Consider the following 23,338-nt stretch of genomic DNA (forward strand, 5'->3'; position numbering starts at 1 on the left):
AAAAATCTCTTCAAAATGATTGTCTTCTCAACCGGTGTTAGATTGTTTCATCGATTGAACAATACTGAAAGTGCAGTGGCATCACAGAGACCTGTGACTGTAGGAGCAAGTGTAGCTAGATTGACATCTGCATATTTTTGTGCTTCATCAAGTAAAGTAGAAGTAGCGTAAGTGATATGGTAATGATGTGCATTTAGGTTCCTTTCAACTAAGCCAATACTGTAGAAACTGCAAGTATAGGTAATTAGAGACATAAGATATGTCATGTGATACCTGCTGTTTCAGCATGTGCTGCTGACCATTATTAGTTGGGGAACTTGGTAGCTCAGGCCTCAGATAACAGCCTTGTGGAACCACTGTTCTAATAAAAGGACTCCATAACAGGAATCTGAACTCTTGTTTTACCAGCAGTAAACAAATCTGCCAAGGGCGTGGCCTGACTATGGAGCTGTGAGGACGCGCGGCTCTTAGCTCCTCAGATCTTCACTAATCCTGCCGAGAATCCTGCACCTTTCGTCGGCATTTCTGCCTCCCACTGCCTGGCCGTGACCTGCTGCTGCTGAGCTGCCCCCAGAGATGCAGAAATCCACTGCCAAAGCGCCGCGACCCGTTACAGAGCGGCTGGCTAAGTTTGCTCACGGAGCCGCACAAGATGGCGGCAGCCCGCTCCCTGGATCCTCCGAACGGTCCGTCCTGGATGACACCATACCGCTAGACTCAGACAACTGCCTGGCCTCCTACCCTGACTCCCCTAATGAGGACCGCAGTGAGTATATGTCTGAAACTGGAGTTGGGGAAAGTACAGCCTCACCAGCGGCCATTGCGGATATAAGCTCTGACGCAGCAGAAGAGCCGTCTAGACTGCAGCTACTAGAAGCTATATCCGAACTCAGATCCTTTATCACTGGCAAGTTTGACACAGTGCAAACAGAACTAGCATTTGTCAAAGCAGATATGACTAAAATGAGGGATCGTGCAAAGGAGGCAGAAAGGAGGATTGGGGTGTTAGAAGACGAAGTTAGGCCGATGCACACAGACAGACCTGACATATCAAGGCAAGCTAGCAAATGCACATACTGCCAAACTTACTGACTTAGAGAATAGATCCAGAAGGAGCAATTTAAGATTTGTAGGCTTCCCTGAAAAGTCGGAAGGGCTATCTCCTGAAGTTTTTCTGGAAAATTGGATCACCTCTGCTCTGCCTGATTTTCAACCTTCTAGAATGTTCTCAATTGGGCGGGCGCACAGGATCCCTGGCGGCCCACCCAAACCAGGAGCACAACCGCGTCCATTGATAGCCAAATTTCTAAACTACAGGGATAAAAATGACATTTTGAGAGCCACTAGGCAGTTACAAGATCCTCTGAAATATAATGATGCCCAGATTCATATTTACCAGGACTTTTCAGTTGAAATACAAAAACAGAGGCTTGCCTTTTTCGATGTGAAAAAGTTGCTGCGTGAAAAGCAAATTACCTATAGTATGATGTTTCCGGCGAAGTTGAGAGTTGTCTCTGAGGACAAAGTTCTATTTTTTGCTTCTCCAGGTGAAGCCATGAGCTGGCTTGAGGGTAAAGGAACCGACCGTCAGCGTAGGCGCCAACCAAATCGCTAATGGCTTTAACTCACATTATGGCGCTGACTCTCTTTTTCTCCCTAAGAACAGTTCGTTTCTGCTGTATAAGAATGGGACCCTTAGCTATGCCGTTGCTGCCTATTTTAGCTGTTATATTCTCAGGTTTAACATGCTGCGGTTTTCCTACTAAAATAGCAATGCATTGTATTATATAGATGTGTGATATCTAATACTTTTCTTTTTTCCTTATAGTACTGTACTTAATGACTATGGGCTTAACTAATAAGCGGAAATTTGCAGCATAAACAACTTTTGCTGCGTAGCCCTGTTAGGTCTGACGGGTATTGTGGGGGGAGGACTCTGCATTTAAATGGGTGATATTATAGATTAACGGTTATATTTTCTTTGAACTATGCAAATGTTCACCTGCATTATTATATAGATAAGATCTTTAAGTGTTAGATTTATGATTTAAAAGAAATGCCGACATGGGGAATTTATTTGTGTAATTTGGTGGAGATCTGGAGTTTCGACTCTAGTCTCACGCCTCACCAATGCTGCACAAGTTGGGTAGTAAAGCGGGTTGTGGTTCGGGACAACTTGCGGGGTGGGTTAGGGTCTGTTGGGAACTGGTTGGGGGGTGGGATCTGGGTACAGTTGACAGTGTACGTGACACAAATCCACTTTTGCTATCATTTACTTTGCATTCTAGTAGCTTAACATGCATGATTTTAGACAATGGCTGATCTCCGTTTGATTTCATGGAATGTCAGAGGTATGAATCACCCCATTAAGAGACGTCTAGTTTTTGATAATCTAAAGAATCTTAACCCTCACATCATATGTCTGCAAGAGACACACTTGGTGGGCTCTAGGCTGGCAACGCTGAAAAAACCCTGGATTGCTAATGTATATGCATCTCAATTTTCCACTTACTCTCGAGGTACAGTTATCCTAATTACTAAAAATGCCCCTATTAAAATCCTGTCAGTACACAATGATCATCTAGGGCGATATGTTATTATACAGTTGCTTTATGAGGGCCACCCTTTAATTGTGGCTTCAGTATATGTCCCTCCCCCATTTCATATTTCCGTTTTGGATAAGCTAATCTCAGTCATACATGGCCTACCTTCCAGCCCTATTTTATTATGCGGTGACTTCAACACTGTCCTGGATCACACTATGGATAAGTCCAGCCCAGGGGAGCATAGAGGTCAATCTTCATTTAGGGATTGGGTTAAAAAGCATAACCTATTTGATATTTGGAGGTGGCGCAATCCTGATAAGATTACATATTCCTGCTTCTCTGACTCAGCAGGTTCTATGGCCCGGCTAGATCTAATTATGGGATCACATGACTCGTTAAACAAAATCAAAACACTAGAGTATAAGCCCCATGGAATTTCTGATCACTCTCCCGTCTTCAGCATAATTGGTTCCCTGTCCCAAGCACATGCTGGTTCCTGGAAAATGGGTCATGTTTGGTTACAGGATGAAACTGTAGTCAACCACTGTCTATCTATGATGACTGAATATTGGCACCTGAATGAGGGTACTGCCTCTCAGGCTACTATCTGGGATGCCTCTAAGGCGGCTCTCAGAGGCCATTTCTCCCATATTAAAGGGATTACGCTGAAGAATGATGAAGCGTATATAGGCAAGACTGAGAACATTATGACCTCTGCAAAATTGGAATATGAACAAACCCCTACTACTGATAGATATCTACGCTGGGCTAAAGCAAGAAGGGACCATGAATTAACATTACTAAAAAGGGCCAAAAGACGTGAGTTTCTCACTCACCAAAGATTGTTTGAATGTGGAAACAAGTCCAGTAGACTCTTGGCCTCTATGCTCAGAGCCCAACACTCATCCACTGCTATCCCTAGACTTATCCTAGCAAATGGACAGGAGTGTTGTACTTCCGAGAGTATACTGGAAGAATTTCGGCTATTCTATAGCAATTTATATAAACAACCCTCAATGTGTGACCAGCTGTCTTTACGCGGTTTCCTGCTTGAATGTCATCTACCAAGTGTGAATGATGAAGATAGACAGCTATTAGATGCCCCTCTGACCCTAGGAGAAATCACTGCAGCAATAAAAGAGTTAAAGCCATATAAAGCTCCAGGCCCAGATGGCATCCCATCTGAATGGTATCTCAAAAGTTCTTCTATAACTGCCCCTGGCTTGCTTCAAACGTTCAACAATGCCCTGGAGACAGGTATTCTGCCAGACTCTATGCGAGAAGCACATATTACATTACTTCTTAAGCCTGGGAAAAACCCTGACCAATGTGACTCATATCGCCCCATTTCTTTGTTAAATTCAGATATTAAAGTTTTAGCAAAAATTCTAGCTAGTAGACTGAAGCTGGTGATTGAGAAACTCGTTTTTCAGGATCAGACCGGTTTTATTCCCTCCCGCTCTACTAAATTGAATCTTAGACGACTCTTTACTAATCTCCAGTACTCTCATAATAACTCAAGATCTAGAATTCTCCTTGCTTTGGATACTAACAAGGCATTTGATACTGTCTCATGGCAATACTTAATGGAGGTCCTTTCAGCATTTAAATTTGGGGATACCTTTAAAAAGTGGGTGAAAATACTATATACAAAACCTTGTGCCCGGGTTCGGGTCAATGGCCACCTATCCACTGTATTTAACATCGGGAGGGGCACCAGGCAAGGATGCCCTCTATCACCTCTGCTGTTTGCATTGGCTATGGAGCCTTTGGCTGCCTATATTAGAGAAGATCCGGGCATAGGAGGTTGGGTTATTAAAAATGTCCACGAGAAAATTTCGCTATATGCGGATGACGTTCTTTTATATTTAGACGGACCGGGGTCGTCATTGAGAGGAGTGCTGGGGGTTTATGAGAGGTTTGGGAATATCTCCGGCTTAAAAGTAAACTGGACCAAATCTATTTTGTGTCCGGTGGATTCACTATCCATGGGCTCCTTACCAAAAGATCTCCCCTTACAAGTCAGCCTCTCCTTCAAGTACTTGGGTATCTGGATTACACCCTGTAATAATGATTATATTAAGTTGAATTTATTACCAGTTATGCAAAGTATTGAGGATAAACTAAAGAGATGGTCTTCTCTGCCCCTAGACCTTATGGGTAGAGTTAACACTATAAAGATGATAGTGGCCCCTAAACTTTTATACGTTTTGCTTATGTCTCCTATTTGGATTCAGAACCAGATATTTGCAAAAATAAATTCTATAGTAAAAAATTTTCTCTGGGCCAATAAAGCTCCTAGGTTGTCGTTGAATACACTACGCCTGCCAGTGAGTAAAGGCGGTCTCGCGTTACCTCACTTTCAGCTATACTATTTTGCGGCCCAGTTAACGTACGTATATAGGTGGTTACACTTTATTAGAGACGATGCATCTTTAGACACGGAGGCTGATATTGCATATTCATATGAGACCCTATGTAGCTTCATCTATAGAGGGAAGGTATTCTCCTCCTCGGGTGTGGAAATTTTAAATTATTCCCTTAACATTTTCTATAAATGTCAGAAGTTGGTGGGTGAAGGTAAGACGCCGTACTCCCCCAGCGCTCCTCTCTGGTGCAACTCCAATCTACCAGAATTTCAGCATATGGAAAATGTAAGTTTTTGGATTAAAAAAGGAGTAAAATACCTTAATCATCTCTTTGCTAATGATAAATTTAAATCCTGGCCCCAATTTGTGAAAGAATTTCATTTACCGACATCAGCTCGTTTTCAATATTTTCAACTCCGCCATGCAACCAGATCCCAATTTGGTAGTCTTGAGGTGGTGCTGCGCCCGGGCATTGTTGAATCTTGGCTTTTAAGCAAGGACTCCAGTAAACTAATATCTAAATTCTATTCCAATCTGCTCACCTCAATATACAGATCTAAACTGGCCACTGTTAGAGCTAAGTGGGAGGACTGGGGGGAAGAAATCTCTGCTTTAGAATGGGCAGATTTTGAGGAGACTTACATGAAGACTGTAATCAGCTCTAGAGACAAACTCATACAGATGCGTTGGCTCCACCAAATCTATTATACTCCTCAAAAGATCTCTAAATTCTCGCCAGACGCAAGTGACGCCTGTTGGAGATGTGGGCATCGCCCCGGTGATTTTAAGCATATGACCTGGGACTGCTCATTGGTACAGTCCTTCTGGAATAAAATCCTACAATTTATAAATGATGAGCTTGGTATTCACGTGGCCTCCTCTTATAAGCACTGTATATTAGGAATGTTGGAGGATGCTCTGTTAAGCAACAGGAAAAAAACACTAGTACGTCTATTGTGCTTTTATGCCAGGAAAGCAATAGCTATAGACTGGAAAAAACCTTCTGAATCTTCTATATCAGTCTGGAAACAATTAATAAATTCGGTCTTGCCGTTTTACCAATTAACTTGGATGGTCAGAGGGTCTAGTTCCAAATTTGATAGAATATGGGGTGTGTGGATTCGATGTGTTGGCTCAACTAGTGACAATATGGATATTACGCCTCATATTATTGATATTATATAATTATTTTCTTATTCTGTACTGATTGTCACTGTGATGATGGGAATGTAAAAATGTACCTCTGTATCTTATTGTCCTTATTGATACTGTTTATGTGAAAGCTATGTACTGATATTTTTGATATATGCTTCTAAATCACTTTGCACTGTCAACTGTCATGTGGTTTATGTTGTGTTGTTGGGAAAAACAATAAAAAGACTTTAAAAAAAAAAAAAAAACAAATCTGCCAAATTGTCATCACATAATTGCTATCGTTACCAGGCCACGTTAGCACTGCAACGCACGCATTACCGTTCTTTAGTGCATCACGCTCATGGATAGAAGAGATGGGACAAAAAATGTCACATATCATAGTTTCCCTCCTTATGTGTGAAATTTTAATTTTGGTGCCTGATGGGCTTTCCCTGGCTTTTTCAGATGAAGGTATTTTTGATTGAATTTCTTGTTAGAATTGCGTTGAGCTAAAGCCAAGATGGAGTGAAATCCTGCCACTAGCAGAGGAAGACTTGTAAAGGCAATAGTTTGAGTGATTTCATCATCATATTTATTGCAAGTAAAGTTTACAGCGTTTCAATTATTGCTGATACGGAGTCTTAAGTAATCACTGCCAGCTCCAGAGCAGGCATTGAGGTTGATTGATGTTTATATTCACAGCCAAGCCCAGAATTCTAATCTGTCTCTTCTAAAAAATGTTCAGAGAATTGAGCCTGGAGCGTTTGGCTCATCCACCTGTCTGGGATTTTATAAATAGGTGAATGGATGGGAGACAACTCGCTGTGGAACAAAATGGCTGCACAGTATCAAGACCGGAGTCTTAGGAGGGAAACCTAAAGTAATTGCTGGAAGCCTCCTGCGCAGTACAAGGAAATCTCATACTGCGCATGCGCAGGACGCTTCCGGCGATGAGAGCACAATCGGATGTTTTTGAAAATCCCCTAATAACACCAGCTGTCTGCGCACTCCCCCCTTCATATGCAATGAAGATATATGCACTAATGTTTTAGCACTTGCAACATGCATTGGTCAAATGTGGGCAGGTTACTAACACTGCTGGGAACACACAATGCAATTTCGGACAGGAAGTTGTACCATATGTGCATGTCCAAACTGCTCTCCATTAATAAAACAATCAATTTTCTGATAACTTCGCAAAATCCATTCCTTTCTCGATCGGAAATGGGTCGGACATGTTGGAAATAATCGGCCGATTCCCGTCAATCGGACAGGAAATTACATCATGTGTTCCCAGCATTACTGATAAATGGTTTTATTACATATGTTTTAGGTTTATCGATCCTCTGTGTTTTGTTTCTTTTCTTGGGGGATGGGGGGGGGGTAGCTCCTGAATTCATCCCCACCTTCCTTTTTGGCCTCGACAAGGAGGAGGTTGTTTTCCCATGTAACCATAATATCTTTGTGTCACATCTGGCCACACACTAATTGTCTCCGCAGACGTCAGGATGGAGTCCTGTGCCAACCCATGTCTCGTTCACAAAATCAGCATGTTGTCAGCAAACTGGGGCAAAAGAGCTGGGGGGGGGGGGGGGTGAACAAAGGAGACTCTGTGGGCTCAACGGATCACAGGGTCTCTGGATCTCTTGTAAATCACTAGGGAAGTTTGGAGCCCTGTTTAAAGTTCTCTATAAAGCTTAGTCTTTCATTTGAGTTTTGATTTTGTTAAAAAAAAAAAAAAAATCATAGCAGATTATAGTATTCTTTGGTCTAGCTCAGCAGGGACATTTATATTCCCTTTATAACTGTACTGCTTTGTGGTAATTTTCCCCCGTTTCAAGTTTTGGTGTAACCAAGGAAAAGTTGGCTAGGCCCTCTCGCTTCTGGAATTAGCGTGGGTGGACGGTCCTTTTGGTCTCAGCTTGAAGCGATTATTCTATACACGTCTTTGTGACCATTACCAGATCAGGCCACCTTGGAGCCAAGGACCTTAACTAATTAAAATTCTGTGGAAAACAGGCTAATTTGAGTGCTACTCAAAAACAATTTAGATGGCTTATGTTTTTCTCTTTAGGCTGAATATTCTTGGCCTCAAAGCGTCATGCAGAGCTTGATTACAGTTAACCTGTCACAGGCGCAGCACTAAGAAAAGCGCCAGCATTGGTCGCAGTCTGTTTTCTATTACAGGCTAAATGGGAACAGTGTATTATGCTAATGTGAGGATCTCGGTAAATAAATTAGAACATACAGTACCAGGTGAGCACAAGGCAATTTCTTTTTCTCATTACAGGAAGTAAGCTTTCTGTAACCTTTTACAACTGTAATTTACAGTAATTGGTAGTGCAGCATAAAAGATGTGCCCATCGGGGCAAGTTCTCTTGAAGGTGACAAATGGAGAATTTAAGTTTGATCTTGGTCACTGTTGGGAATATAAACTGTCCAAACGGATTCCTCCCTTTTTAATGATTTGATAAATTAGGCCGATGTTCTTTAAAGCTTGTGTCCGTTATATTTTTTTCTGATATTCTACTGATAAACCCCAAACTGTACAAAAATGGAAAAATGGCATCCCAAACACCCCTTGCATGTGTTCTTAAAGAGAACCTGAACTGAAAATAAAAAGTCAAAATAGCAATACACAGGTCATACTTACCTCCTGTGTAGTCTACTACTCAATATCCTTCTCCTCCCCTGCGTCCCATTTGTCCACTGTGATCAATGGAATTCTCTGTCCTCCTTTTAAAAAATGGTCATTACCCCAACAGCTTCCTGGTCAGCACACTGTATTATCACCGACTTGAGTCATAGGGGAACATGGACATTACCTTGCACTTTCAGTTGTAACTGACAGCTGCTGATATATAACTGACAGCAACAGGTATATTTCAGTTCTGACAAAATCTTGTCAGAACTGGAAGGGATCACTGTAAGAAGAAAATGGTGAGCTTCTGAGAGGAACTGACGGTGAGGTTAGTATGTAATATTCGTTTGCAGCTACATCATGTGTTTATTTTAAATAATTTTACTCACTTCGGGTTCCCTTTAAATTCAAGGGTGACATCACTGAACAGACTGCCTTGTTCCTCCTAGCATCAGCATTGGCCTCCTCTGTATGGATGCCATCCCCACCTTCTTGCTTCTTCTTGTGGAGAGCATCTGGAGGTTTGGTGGTGGGCTGGCCCCACCCCAATTCACAAGACCCTTCCTCTGCCGGGTTTTTTTCTGCCCCATAGCCGCATCCTTTCCTCCATCCAGAATAGGAAGAAATGGTTAGTGGCTGTATCAAAGCATTACCGACAGTTTTTTCTGCTTAAACAGTTCTAACCAGCAGAGGGAACTGTTCTGCGTGATAAGAAACTTCTTCAATCCTACTTAATAGTGGCAGTTTAGTGTAAATTTATAGAACTGCAATGTAATTAAGAAAAGTGTGAATCCAACCCTAAATTGCCGCAGATTATGAAGTGCTTAATAGCACTTCTACAGATTGTGCAGTGTAGCCTAGACCAGATTTGTGAAGTGCTCCTCCCCCTGCTGAATTCCCCTCTCAGAGCTTGCTGGTATCAATACAGCAGAAGTATTGTTTACCTCAACAGCAATTTCCCTCACATACTGTACTGCACTGTCTGAGAAACCTTCCTGCCTCATATTTTAGAACAGTTTGAGGCTCCCTGCACACTGCAAATTTGATTTGCGTTTCCACTTTGCGATTCCGATTTTCTCTGGATGCTATCAAAAGAAAAATGCAGAAAAAAACGCTTGTGAAAATCGATTAAAAAAAACAAATCTGAATCGCTTGTAGTGTGCAGGGAGCCTAAGATTGAAACGGCTTTATCTAGTGATTTCTTAAGTTGCCTGAGACAGTTCTACATGAATTTTTAACAACCTACCAATATTTAGTCTCAGACACTCTTGATAAATGTCCCCCAGTGAGTGGAGTCCATGCCACATCCCCATTCTGAAGGCTCTGCAATAGGATGTTGTGGTGACATGCCAGCTTTTTGCTCAAGGCATAGGTGCCACAGCCAGAACCCCTGAATAATGTATTTGCTGGAGTATCAAGCGGATTTCTTGGGTATGAAGTAGGTTTTAGAGAGGTCAGAGGCCCTCTTTTGTGTTAGGTTGGATAGATGGAGTGAAATAAAATTTATTAGAAATGGTCCTTAACCCGAAGAATTTCACTGAACTGAAACTGACCTCATGGCGGAGAAGGCAAGCATAAAATTAATGGGCACAGAAAAAGTGTATGGATGAGGCAACTGTATACAGAGCAAAGGTCATAGTAAGCAATATGTTTACTATATGAAACATGATAACTTTATCTCTGATAGCCATTGATATTACTGCTCTTTCTTGGGGCATCAGTTTCAGTCTTCAAGAAGGGTCTTTGCTATTTGCTTTATTTGTTATTATATGTTAAAAGGGGCTGTTTTTATGTAGTTTAAAATTAATTGTGCTAAGGTCATCCAGAAAGTAGCAGCCATTTTCAATTAATCAATTAAGAAAACATTTATTTTAGATACATTGTATCTTCTGATTATGTCTTCACATAATTACTTCTTTTATTTGAGAATTTATTACAGTATATATTTTTACAAAGTTTTCAATGTCTTTGTTGTAATCGCTTCACACTCCTCACCTATGAGTAGGAGGTATTCATGGGGGCGCGGGTGGCCTTCATGTTAATGCTGCTTAACAAATCCTTACTTGCATTCCTCCGTTATATGGCATGCAGTGCAGAGAGAGAACAGGTTAATCTATCAGATACAAGTTAAATGAAACTGAAAGAATACCTTGTGAAGCAGATGAAAGCAAATGGTGGTTACTTTGTGGGTAGGATGAATCGATGGGGGAAGGGGCTTCATGTTAATGCTGCTAAACAAAGCAGTAACAGCACAAGCGGTGCAGAGAGAGAAGAGGTTAACCACTTGAGGACCGTGGTGTTATACACCCCCCCCCCCCCCCCCTAGTGACCAGGCCATTTTTTAACAAAATGGGCCACTGCAGCTTTAAGTGCTCGCTGCAGGGCCGTACAACTCCACACACAAGTGATTCCCCCCCCTTTTCTCCCCACCAACAGAGCTTTCTGTGGGTGGGCTCTGGTCCCTCCTGCCTTGTTTATTTATTATTTTAATAAATATTTATTTTTAAATAAATTGTCCTATTTTTTTATTTTCTTAATTCCACTTCCCTCCCTCCCCCTGCTAGCCAATCAGCGTGATCGGCTGTTATAGGTTTCAGTCTATGACAGCGGATCACTTTTTTTCCTGCCAGGGGACTATCCCCAGTACAGAGCTGCCTTAGATCGCAGCGCTGTACACTGTTAATAGACGCCGTCTAACAGTCCCCAGCACTCAGTCATTCAAGCGGGGATGCGTGTGCGATCCCTTGCCATCTCCGCCCGCATCCATTCACGCCAATTGGCATGGAGTGGTCCTGGGGCAGCCCCGCGCTGCTCACGCCAATCGGCGTGGAACAGTTGCAAAGTGGTTAATCTGACTGATACAAGTTAAAGTACACAGAATATGTTGTGTGGCAGATAAAAGCAAATCACTGTCACTTTCTGGATGACCTTCTTATATGTAATGTTTGATATTATTTCATATTTACCTCATGTAACTAGCGGGGCAGGGTGGGGGGTCGGGGTCCCATTGGAGAATGGTGGAATTGTTTTAGTGGGTGTAAGATGAGACCCTGCAGATTGAGCAGTTCTTTAGGACATTGTACAGAGTTTTGTCCCATCGAACCTTCTGTGGAGAAACCTCTGTAGGCAAGGGGCTAAGGCTGCATTTTGTGATTAAAAACCTGCTTTTGCAAACTGAGAAACTTGGCTGGTGCCTTTATTAAAACCTTTATTTGTAAAACAAAATTTAAGCACAAGCAATTAAATACATAATAATAAATAACACTCTGTAAGCTTGTGAAACTTTAAAATAATAAATAAATACGAAAAGTATATTTTCTGTAACTTTTCCATGGCCTCATTTTACCCCTCAAGTGCAATCTGTTAAATCCTTGCTTATACCATACTGTAATAATGTACATATGCAGAAAAACAACATTTTCTTGCCCATATGTTCGATTGAACCTATGAACTGAAAATATTCTATTCGTGCTGTGATTATGCCATATAAAATAACAAGTTCTACGTGCAAATGAATGCATACACATAATATTTAAAGTGTCCTCGAACTCGGTGTATTTTCTTATGAAACATAATCTATTGTCTATCGTTTAGTCTATTTCCCCTTGTCTGTGGCTATAATGCATTTTTTTCACATCACTTCATATTGTGTGGCGTCAGTGAAGGAGTGCAGTAGAGGTGAACCGCACCAGGTGTCACCAGCGGGAGAGCGATCCAAGCTCAAGCACAAGGCTAAGGGAGAGTGGAGTCAGGCTACGTAAATGCAGACCAGACTAGTACCTGATGTGCTTCTCCCCCCTGCTCTTTTGCCTTTTGGCAGCCCGGTGTTGAGCTAATAAGTTCAGAAGCCACCAGAGCCACATGGTGATCATCTTAACACCCCCCCTATAGCAAGCAACGTTACTACCTGGTTTGGTTTGGAGGTTCACAGGGTAAGAGGGGGTGACACCATCCATTTCTGCACCAGGTGACACCAACCATATTGACGCCTTTGTTCATATTCTCTAATATAAGTATCAGGGCAGTGGAGTCGGTACATAAATCATTTGACTCCACCTCCTCAATTTATGAAACAACCGATTCCGAATCCAGGTATCCAAAAATTACTCTGACTTCAACTCTACAGCCTTATAATCGTGTAGGAAGCCAGGTTAACCCAACATATTGTCTCAGCTAACTGCTGGCCAGCTCATTCTCTATCCTCAGTGAGTGCTGAAGTGCTGATGAGGAATGCAGAGGGGTGATGTACAAGTTAGCAGCAGGGCCGGTTCTAGCTGCGATTGAGCCTTGAAGCAAAAGTAACTTGGGGTCCTCAGCACAGCCCCACCCCCCTACAGAAAGCTCACCAACCTGGGCCCCCGAGCTGGCTGCCAGGCCCCATCCCACTGCTCCCCCGATATAGACTATCATTAGGTGTCCATCATATGTCCCCAAAAGCACTGAGTCTCCATTATTCCCCTTCTCTTTTAGCCTAAGAATGCAGAGTGCACACATAGCAGGGTCTTATCTAACCCAGGCAGGAGGCAGCACCATAGTCTATGCTCTGGGCTTCTTCTCTTCCTCATTCCCTGTGGGCATGAATAGGTTCACCATAGCTGGAGAAGAGGAGAGAGACACCTTGGGGTCCCCTACAGGCTCTGGGGCAATTATCCCCTTTGTCTCTATGAAAGTGCCGGCCCTGGTTAGCAGAGGAGATGTTAACATTTTAGAAACCATGTTTTAAGCAAGGTCCAACCCACACTGCAGCTAATTTACTGTCGTTATAGGCACAGATTAACAAAAAAAGGAGATACAAATAAATTGGCTTGCACCATAATTGATTTTAGACTGTAGGGGCTGGTTCAGGCAGACAGCTGCTGGTGGCTCGCTTAGCCAATGCCAAACTTTTTTTCTGTTACCGAAAAGTGTCTAGCATCAGTTCCCAGCATTTTGTTGTGGCATTTTAAGGAGGACATGGAACCGCAAACACAGCCGATGCTAGAAGCTACGCGCAACGCTCAGGAAAACTGAATAGCCACAGAGTAAATGCATTGAGATGAATGCTGCCATTCATCTCCATGCAGGACGCCGTGGATCCCAGCAGTAAACCTCATGCACAGCGGCGGTCAGTTGCCCATCTGTAAGGTGCCCATTTATGGTGCAATTTTCTGTTGTGGTAAAATTTCCGATCCAATAATAGCCCTGTCTACGAAAAATCATCATAAATCATCAATCGTGGCCACAGGACACCAGCAAAATAATAAAAAATCACTGCAGCCCTTTCAGCCTAGTACGATCCGTTTGCGATTGGATCTTGCCTGATCAGAAACGTCCTGCATGTTGCATTTGTTCTGCATTTCTCTTTATACCGTATTCCTAGCAGCCAGTAACAATTTCAAAACGCAATCTCAGGAAAAAAAACGCATTGTGAAATCGCACTGGGTTTCTGTAATATAAAACAACCCTGAGGACCCCATTCCACTGCCAGCATTTTGCCTGCCAATCCCAATTGCAAGTGGATCGCTAGGTACAAAAAAGTCAATAGAAACAGTGATGACGGTTTCCATTAGTGCGATCTTTTTACGGCACATTTTTCATCGTTTGTCCTCCTGCCGCAGTGCGATTCTGTACAGGAGCGCACAAAAATCGTATAGCTATTGCACCACTATGCACATTTCCCTGTGATTTTGCAATTTCTCTGCTCCGGTTAATTTTCACTAACACAAATTGAAAACGCAACGCAATTGCGCCGTAAACCGCGGCCCAATTGCGGCAGTAGAAATTGAAAAGAAATGCAATCTCAGCGTGATTACGATTGCGTTACCTAGTGAAAAACAGCCCTAAAGCAACAAAACGATCCCTTTAGATCCTTTTGCAATTTCTTTACCGCGATCATTTCAGATGCTGGCAATAAAACTCTATGCGTGTGGGTTTGTAGCGTAACGCTATAAATACAGAAGCGGCCTCCCATCGCAATTACACGAGCAGGAATCTGGTCAGACTGCTGATCCAGTAATGTTCCATGTTTCATCCTGTGTGGTTCTTTAATTGTACATGTCCAAAGGCTTTACAGTGAATTTAATTGATTTACATCACAATGCTATCCAAGAAATATGCAAATGGCTGGAGCAGAAGCAGAGAGGCATGCGGAGCATTCATCATTCTCGCGGAGGCTACGGGAAATTAATGTCCTAATGTGCAGAGAAAAATGAATAAACGGTTCCACGTGTTAATTCACGCTTTAACCCACACTGAGACTTTATTAATCCCAGCTCAACAGAGAGATAATTTGAAACTGTTCAATAAGGTGATATTATGTTTTCGCATTGATTTTCTCCTTTTCAGGCATGTTGCAGAAACCCTGGCTCTGTTTCCCAGCAAAATCCATTGATCCTTCTCAACTGAAACGTTTAAAGTTCAATTTAACATTTAGGGAGTAAAAGGTCTCCGAAGGGACTCATATCTATTGATTTTGTGTCAGAGTTGAAGAGATGGAGTTTAAAACACACTGATCCTACAGGGTAAAGAAAGCCTTGTATTATATAACCACAGCGAGGTATGTAAACACATTTTCTCCCAATTGTTTTTCTACAGAGGTTACAATAAAAGCACTTAGAGAGAAAATCCGGGAATATGAACAGAACCTGAAGAACCAGGCGGAAAATCTGGCTCTGGAGAAAGAACAAAAGTTACAAAATGACTTTGCTGAGAAGGAGAGGTGAGGGCTGAATGCCAAATAGATCTAGATTGATTCTGTGTAAATCTACTGCATGTCTATGTGCGATGATGATGTGCTCAAAGGCAGTTTTGCTCATTTACATTTTAGGTCTATATTTAGAAATAAAAATATTAAAATAAATTGCTTAGATAGGCTTAAAGGACCACTATTGTGAAACATTATAAAATGTAAAATACATACATTTAAAATGTACTTTTCCTTTTAGAGAAGAATGCACTGTTAATTACCCTTTTCCTATGTTGCTGTCACTTACAGTACAGATTGAACATGTGACCGATCTGACAGGTTTATCTCCTCATAGGGGATTCTCAGTTATTTTGTAAATTTACGAAAGCACTTACTGAGTGGCAGTTGTTTGTACAAAATAATGTGCAAACGAGTATGGAGGTTGGCAGGCATCTTTGTGTAGATCCTTTCCAGTGAGTGCTTTTGTAAAGAATAAAAGGTAATAACTAGACTCTCCAATGAGGATTTTGACTAGTCCAAAATATGTCAGATCTGTCAGCTTTTTACTAATTACTGTAAGTGACAGCTACAAAGGGGAAAATTAATATATGAATATGCAATGGAGACAATTAATACTGCATTTGACTCTAAGATAAATGTATATTTGTATTTATTTTAATGTTATAATTTTTTTGTGATAGTGTATAAACACACACGCACACACACTTTCTGTTTTCCACCTTGCCCATTTTCCTCTTCCCCGTCCTCGCTAAAGACCAAGTGCTGCATCTCTGGACACAGTGCCTGTATTGCATTGTGTGGCCAAGCATGGCCCAAACTGCTCCTCAGCCTCCCTGCAGCAGGACCTTGTAGAATATTCAAGGGGGTGTGGTTTGGACTGTCATGCCTCCAGGGGAAGCAGGACAGAACATGACAGTCTGAGCACGGGGGCTGTTACGTGGCCACCTGGTGGAGAATGCTAATAGGATTTTTTTTTTCCCAGTGTGAGGATGGCTTTGTGTTGAGTGAGAGAGATAGGGGTAAAGTACATTTTTTTTTTCACGATTACCACATGAAGCTGATTTTTAAGAACCTTTAAAATGTATATATATATAAATAAATTGTCAAGATAGACTTAGTAGGCCCTGAGCTGTGCAACACAAGATTATGGTGAGGTAAGCCAAGATGCCTTTAGTAAAAGGTTAGAAAAAACTCCCTTACACTGTCTTTTACTGAAACTGTGAGCATGTCCAACTGGAATATTACAGATAATATGTTTACATGTCCTTAAACCAAGCTTTTATCACAAGTAATTAAGAGGAACTGTGGCGAAAATAATGTAATGAATAAAATTGCTTATTTTTTGCAGTATGCAGTGATAAATTATATAGTCAGTGTTTGCCCACCATAAAATCTTTTCTCACCCTTTCCCCACCCTGGTTTAGATTCTGAAAGTTTTAGTCCTGTCAGGTGCTTCTCTGAGGAATGTTCATTTACTGAGAGTTCCAAAGCCAGCACAAAAAAACCTCCCAGAATGATCTGACAGGAGAATTCTGCATCGCTAAACAGCCTAAGCTAAGCATCACTGGGAAGGCAGGGTTGCATACGGATATACAGAAAAATATAGATATAGGAAGTGTTTGTGATGCTGAAACCAGGAAAATACAATTGGGTATCCTGAATAATATCCTGCATTCTACTATATGTCATTATGGTGACTCTTTATAACATTAACCATTCTGTAAGCATTCCAAAAACTAATACGGAATTAAGACTAGTATAGTTTAGCTATGAAAGTGGCAAACTGCGGTATTTGTGTGATCCCCAGGTTAACATAATAGGGCAGATATTTCTACAGAACTGTAAGAAACATCTGCATGTAAGATGGAAAGCGTGCAATGTAGGTGGACCGCTTTAGAGAAGTGTCAGTATTTCTGTAGCTGAAAGGTTTTCTCCAGCCTCCTTCCTCCTTGTGGACACAAACATGAATAGTGACACCCAGCATGCACCAAATACTGGATAAATGTTGGGTGAAGGGAGAAACTGGCAACAGTATGGCCGGTTTTAGATGCTTTATGACTGGCTGTTCATACTGCTGGTTCAGCTTGGGATTGATCTTAGAACCTTTGAAGAATGCATTCTAGTAATCTTTTTTTTCACAGTTGTCCTTGAAGCCCCAAGAAACATTAGAATGACAGACGACGATCTTGATCCTATGAAAGCATGTGGACCAAAATTGTATTATGTGCCATGTAGAATTCATATCACTACACCTATTGTATTACATATAAATTATAGATTAGATGAATTATAATCATCCGTTCTGTAACTGTCATTGTCAAGCTCAGATTGCTTCAAGGATCTTTTCATTAACTGTTAACCCTTTAGCAGCCAATCTATTTAGAGGCTTGCAAGTGCTCCTGGTCAATTTTCTTTTCTTATTTGTTACATTTCGTTTCTTCTAATTAGTACTGCAGTAATGTGTATTTTTGGCCACTTGTCAATAAAGAGGACAGTGTGAGACAATAACAGAGGACTTCCGCTTTCAGTTTCTATATTTTCTGCTAGTAAAGAGAGATGAAAGCATTCCAAGGATTTATAGCACGAGTTCTGCTGACTGAGGTTAAAAGCAGTGCCCTTATCTCAAACGAGATAACTCTATTGAAGCTGCTAATGCTTTGATATGGTGTGATGAACACAAAACAAAATGTGAAATAAGAATAGCATCCTAATTTATTATCATTACAGATCAGCCGAGTTTCAGGAAATACAAAATATAAATAATTTTGGAAATGTTGGGGGCGATATAACGGGAGGCACTAGTGTGACATTCTTATAGTCAAGAAATCTAAATGTTTTTTTTTTAAAAAAAAGCGCTGGTTGAGAGGTCTAATAGATCCTCCTTCCAAGGATTCAGTGTAATGCAAAACTGCTTATTAATAAACAGTATTTTGCAGTGACAGAATCTAGATGGTGTTGATTGCAACAAAAATTTTTGATATTACATCAAATACAGCGCATAATTTGAGGATCTGTTTGACCTCACAGTCTACGGAACTGAAAGTATTATTTTGTACTTGACCACTTGCCGACCGCCCACAGCCGATGGGCGGCGGCAAAGGAGACGCCGAAAGGACCGCAATACGCCCAAGGGTGTTGCGTCCTTTCGGGATGCCGGGGGAGCGATCGCGTCATTGATGACGCGCGCTTCCCCGGCAACTGGCTCCGCCCACCCGCGACGACAACCCACCGGCCGTTCGGAAGCGCCGGCGGGTTGATAACCCCGCGATCGCCGCTACAAAGTGTATAATACACTTTGTAATGTATACAAAGTGTATTATACAGGCTGCCTCCTGCCCTGGTGGTCCCAGTGTCCGAGGGACCACCAGGGCAGGCTGCAGCCACCCTAGTCTGCACCCAAACACACTGATCTGCCCCCCCGCCCCCTGATCGCCCACAGCACCCCGCAGACCCCCCCGCCCGCCCCCCAGACCACTGTTTGCATCCAATCATCCCCCTAATAACCCATCAATCACTCCCGGTCACTATCTGTCAACGCTATTTTTTTTAAATTCCCTAAACTACCCCCTGGGGACTCCTGATCACCCCCCCCCCCACACCCCTCAGATTCCCCCCTGTGTACTGTATGCATCTATCCCCCCTGATCACCTGTCAATCACCCATCAATCACCCCCTGTCACTGCCACCCAACAATCAGCCCCTAACCTGCCCCTTGCGGGCAATCTGATCACCCAACCACACCATTAGATCGCCCACAAACCCGCCGTCAGATCACCTCCCAAATATATTGTTTACATCTGTTCTCTTCTCTAAAGACCCACTAATTACCCATCAATCACACATCAATCACCCCCTATCACCACCTGTCACTGTTACCTATCAGATCAGACCCTAATCTGCCCCTTGCGGGCACCCAATCACCCGCCCACACGCTCAGATTGCCCTCAGACCCCCCCTTATCAATTTTGTTCTTCCCTGTAATAACCCACTGATCACCTGTCAATCAGCCCCTAACCTGCCCCTTGCGGGCAATCTGATCACCCACCCACACCATTAGATCGCCCGCAAACCCGCCGTCAGATCACCTCCCAAGTGTATCTGTTCTCTTCTCTAAACACCCACTAATTACCCATCAATCACCCCCTATCACCACCTTTCACTGTTACCCATCAGATTAGACCCTAATCTGCCCCTTGCGGGCACCCAATCAACCGCTCACACGCTCAGATTGCCCTCAGACCCCCCCTTATCAATTCGCCAGTGCATTATTTACATCTGTTCTTCCCTGTAATAACCCACTGATCACCTGTCAATCACCTATCAATCACCCCCTGTCACTGCCACCCATCAATCACCCCCTGTCACTGCCACCCATCAATCAGCCCCTAACCTGCCCCTTGCAGGCAATCTCATCACCCACCCACACCATCCGATCGCCTGCAGACCCGCCGTCAGATCACCTCCCAAATGCATTGCATCTGTTCTCTCCTCTAAACACCCACTAATTACCCATCAATCACCCCCTGTCACCACCTGTCACTGCTACCCATCAAATTAGACCCCTATCTGCCCCTAGGGCACCCAATCACCCGCCCACAACCTCAGACCCCAGCCCTGATCACCTCGCCAGTGCATTGCTTGCATCTATTCCCCCCACTAATCACACCTTGAGACACCCATCAATCACCTCCTGTCACCACCTGTCACCCCCTAGCACACCTATCCATCAGATCAGGCCCTAATTTGCCCCGTGTGGGCTCCTGATCACTCGGCCAAACCCTCAGATCCCCCTCAGATCCCCTTCCGATCACCTCCCCAGTGCATTGATTGCATCTATTTTCCCCTCTAACCACCCCCTGAGACACCCATCAATCACCTCCTGTCAGCCCCCTAGAACTCCTATCCATCAGATCAGGCTCAATACAACCTGTCATCTAAAAGGCCACCCTGCTTATGACCGGTTCCACAAAATTCGCCCCCTCATAGACCACCTGTCATCAAAATTTGCAGATGCTTATACCCATGAACAGTCATTTTGAGACATTTGGTTTCCAGACTACTCACGGTTTTGGGCCCGTAAAATGCCAGGGCAGTATAGGAACCCCACAAGTGACCCCTTTTTAGAAAAAAGACACCCCAAGGTATTCTGTTAGGTGTATGACGAGTTCATAGAAGATTTTATTTTTTGTCAAAAGTTAGCAGAAATTGATTTTTATTGTTTTTTCACAAAGTGTCATTTTTCACTAACTTGTGACAAAAAATAAAATCTTCTATGAACTCACCATACACCTAACGGAATACCTTGGGGTCTTCTTTCTAAAATGGGGTCACTTGTGGGGTTCCTATACTGCCCTGGCATTTTAGGGGCCCTTAACCGTGATATTTAGTATTTATATAGCGCCGACATATTACGCAGCGCTGTACAGTGTATATACAGTATATATCTTGTCATTAACTGTCCCTCAAAGGAGCTCACAATCTAATCCCTACCATTGCCATATGTCTATATTATGAAGTGTAAGTACTGTAGCCTAGGGCCAATTTTAGAGGGAGCTAATTAACTTATCTGTATGTTTTTGGAATGTGGGAGGAAACCGGAGCGCCCGGAGGAAACCCACACAGACACGGAGAGAACATACAAACTCTTTGCAGATAGTGCCCTGGCTGGGATTCGAACCAGGGACCCAGCGCTGCAAGGCGAGAGAGCTAACCACTACGCCACCGTGCTGCCCATGTAGTCTAGAAAACAAATACCTAAAAATGACCTGTGAATAGGATGTTGGGCCCCTTAGCGCACCTAGGCAGCAAAAAAAGTGTCACATGTGGTATCGCCGTACTCAGGAGAAGTAGTATAATGTGTTTTGGGGTGTATTTTTACATATACCCATGCTGGGTGGGAGAAATATCTCTGTAAATGGACAATCGTGTGTAAAAAAAAAAAATCAAAAAATTGTCATTTACAGAGCTATTTCTTCCACCCAGCATGGTTATGTGTAAAAATACACCCCAAAACACATTATACTACTTCTCCTGAGTACGGCGGTACCACATGTGTGGCACTTTTTTGCACCCTAAGTGCGCTAAGGGGCCCAAAGTCCAATGAGTACCTTTAGGATTTCACAGGTCATTTTGCGGCATTTGGTTTCAAGACTACTCCTCACGGTTTAGGGCCCCTAAAATGCCAGGGCAGTATAGGAACCCCACAAGTGACCCCATTCTAGAAAGAAGACACCCCAAGGTATTCAGTTAGGAGTATGGTGAGTTCATAGAAGATTTTATTTTTTGTCTAATTTGACTATTCAATCTAGATGAAGTAACACTGCTTACTACAGAATGGGGCTTCACCCTTGCCCGGGGTTGTCCATTACCTTGTGCACAGTATCCATGTTTGTTATGAAGCGAGCAGCAAGTGAACAGGGAACACTCTGTGCTGTCACCCTGTGCAGACAGCAGCTTCTCAGATTGCTGGGGAATCTCAGTGACGTGTCCTGTCTGACACACTCATCCTCTGTCTGATTACAGGAAGCTCAGGATAGCATGTCACAGTGCTTTATTCTATCTTTCTCTACAGTAGTATTTCATTTGGGAAGCTAGTGGGTGAATTACCTTCATGCTGTTATATTTAAGTAGGGTTGTGAGTCTTCCACCCAGTGCTAGAATCAATGCTTTTATATTAGGATTCCCTCGTCTGTTTACATATGCAGCTTCTTATGAGCATTGCAGGTGAGTAATGGAAAGTCAGTGGGGATGTTAAAATGATTTATATGCAAGAAAGTTTTTCAAAAACTGTTTTTGAAAAAATAAAAGGAAGTACCTGCTGGACTGATCCATATATCCCTGTGTCCTCCTGAGCAAAGTCTAGATGCCTGCTCATTTCCCCCCAGTGACACTGAAGCAGCACTCCACAATCAGAAAGTAACAGCCATAGTAGACTTTCAGTCAGCAGACATCTGACAGCTCTATGCTACCTCCCCATGCATGCCCATGTGACTTAACTCCCTTGGCGGTATGAAAAATACCGCCAGGGGGCAGCGCAGCAGTTTTCAAAAAAAAATTTTTTTTTTAAATCATGTAGCGAGCCCAGGGCTCGCTACATGATAGCCGCTGCTCAGCGGCATCCCCCCAGCCCCGCCGATCGCCTCCGGCGATAGGCGATCAGGAAATCCCGTTCAAAGAACGGGATTTCCTGGAGGGCTTCCCCCGTCGCCATGGCGACGGGGCGGAATGACGTCAGCGACGTCGGGACGTCATTGGGAGACCCGATCCACCCCTTGGTGCTGCCTGGCACTGATTGGCCAGGGGGCTGGGGGGGGGGGCGCGCGCTGCACCGGATAGCGGCGACCGGGCGCACGGCGGCGGCGATCGGGGTGCTGGCGCAGCTAGCAAAGTGCTAGCTGCGTCCAGCAAAAAAAAAAATTATGTAAATCGGCCCAGCAGGGCCTGAGCGGCACCCTCCGGCGGCTTACCCCGTGTCACACACGGGGTTACCGCTAAGGAGGTTAAAGAGGCAGCGCAGTGACATCTGGCCAAGCAGGAAGTGATGCTCACTTCCTGTCGGCCAAGCGATCATGTGCACTGCAGAAATAGTTGAAAAAGCCCAGTGTCGCCATAGACTAACATGACTTCTTGGCCAACGCAGGTCACGCGGTAACATAGTTTTGGGGCCGTGTCAGATCGAGGACTTCTGGCGGACCACACAGCGACACAGGTAATGTGTTTTCCCCCATAAGTTTGCATTGAAGTGCGGTAGCAGTGTGTCAATTTTATGCACTGCACCGCCCCAGTGTGAAAGGGCCCTCTGGATACCCACTTCTTTGTTAATTTTTCTCTGGTTTCAGCATCAGAAATACTTCCTATAGCTATACATTGCTGTACTGTATATTGGTATATAGCCCCACCCTCCCAGTGATGTAACAGACTAGGCTGTTTAGCTATGCGGAATTCTCTACCCAGAGCGTTCTGG

At 43.3% G+C, this 23,338-nt stretch overlaps 1 protein-coding gene and 1 long non-coding RNA gene across 5 annotated transcripts in view; both read left to right on the plus strand.

Moving 5' to 3' along the window:
• LOC137547082 (uncharacterized) overlaps window positions 1-23,338 on the plus strand; it is a 554,567-nt gene that overhangs the window by 250,654 nt on the left and 280,575 nt on the right. The window lies entirely within an intron of this gene.
• Window positions 1-23,338, plus strand: part of CUX1 (cut like homeobox 1) — a 541,156-nt gene that overhangs the window by 237,243 nt on the left and 280,575 nt on the right. For all 4 annotated transcript variants that reach the window (XM_068270260.1, XM_068270261.1, XM_068270263.1 and 1 more), the window contains one exon: window positions 15,264-15,387. In XM_068270260.1, coding sequence (XP_068126361.1) covers window positions 15,264-15,387 — 124 coding nt within the window. The remainder of the gene's footprint in view (window positions 1-15,263; window positions 15,388-23,338) is intronic.

This window comes from Hyperolius riggenbachi, chromosome 2, assembly GCF_040937935.1.
Source record: "Hyperolius riggenbachi isolate aHypRig1 chromosome 2, aHypRig1.pri, whole genome shotgun sequence".
Taxonomy (NCBI): domain Eukaryota; kingdom Metazoa; phylum Chordata; class Amphibia; order Anura; family Hyperoliidae; genus Hyperolius; species Hyperolius riggenbachi.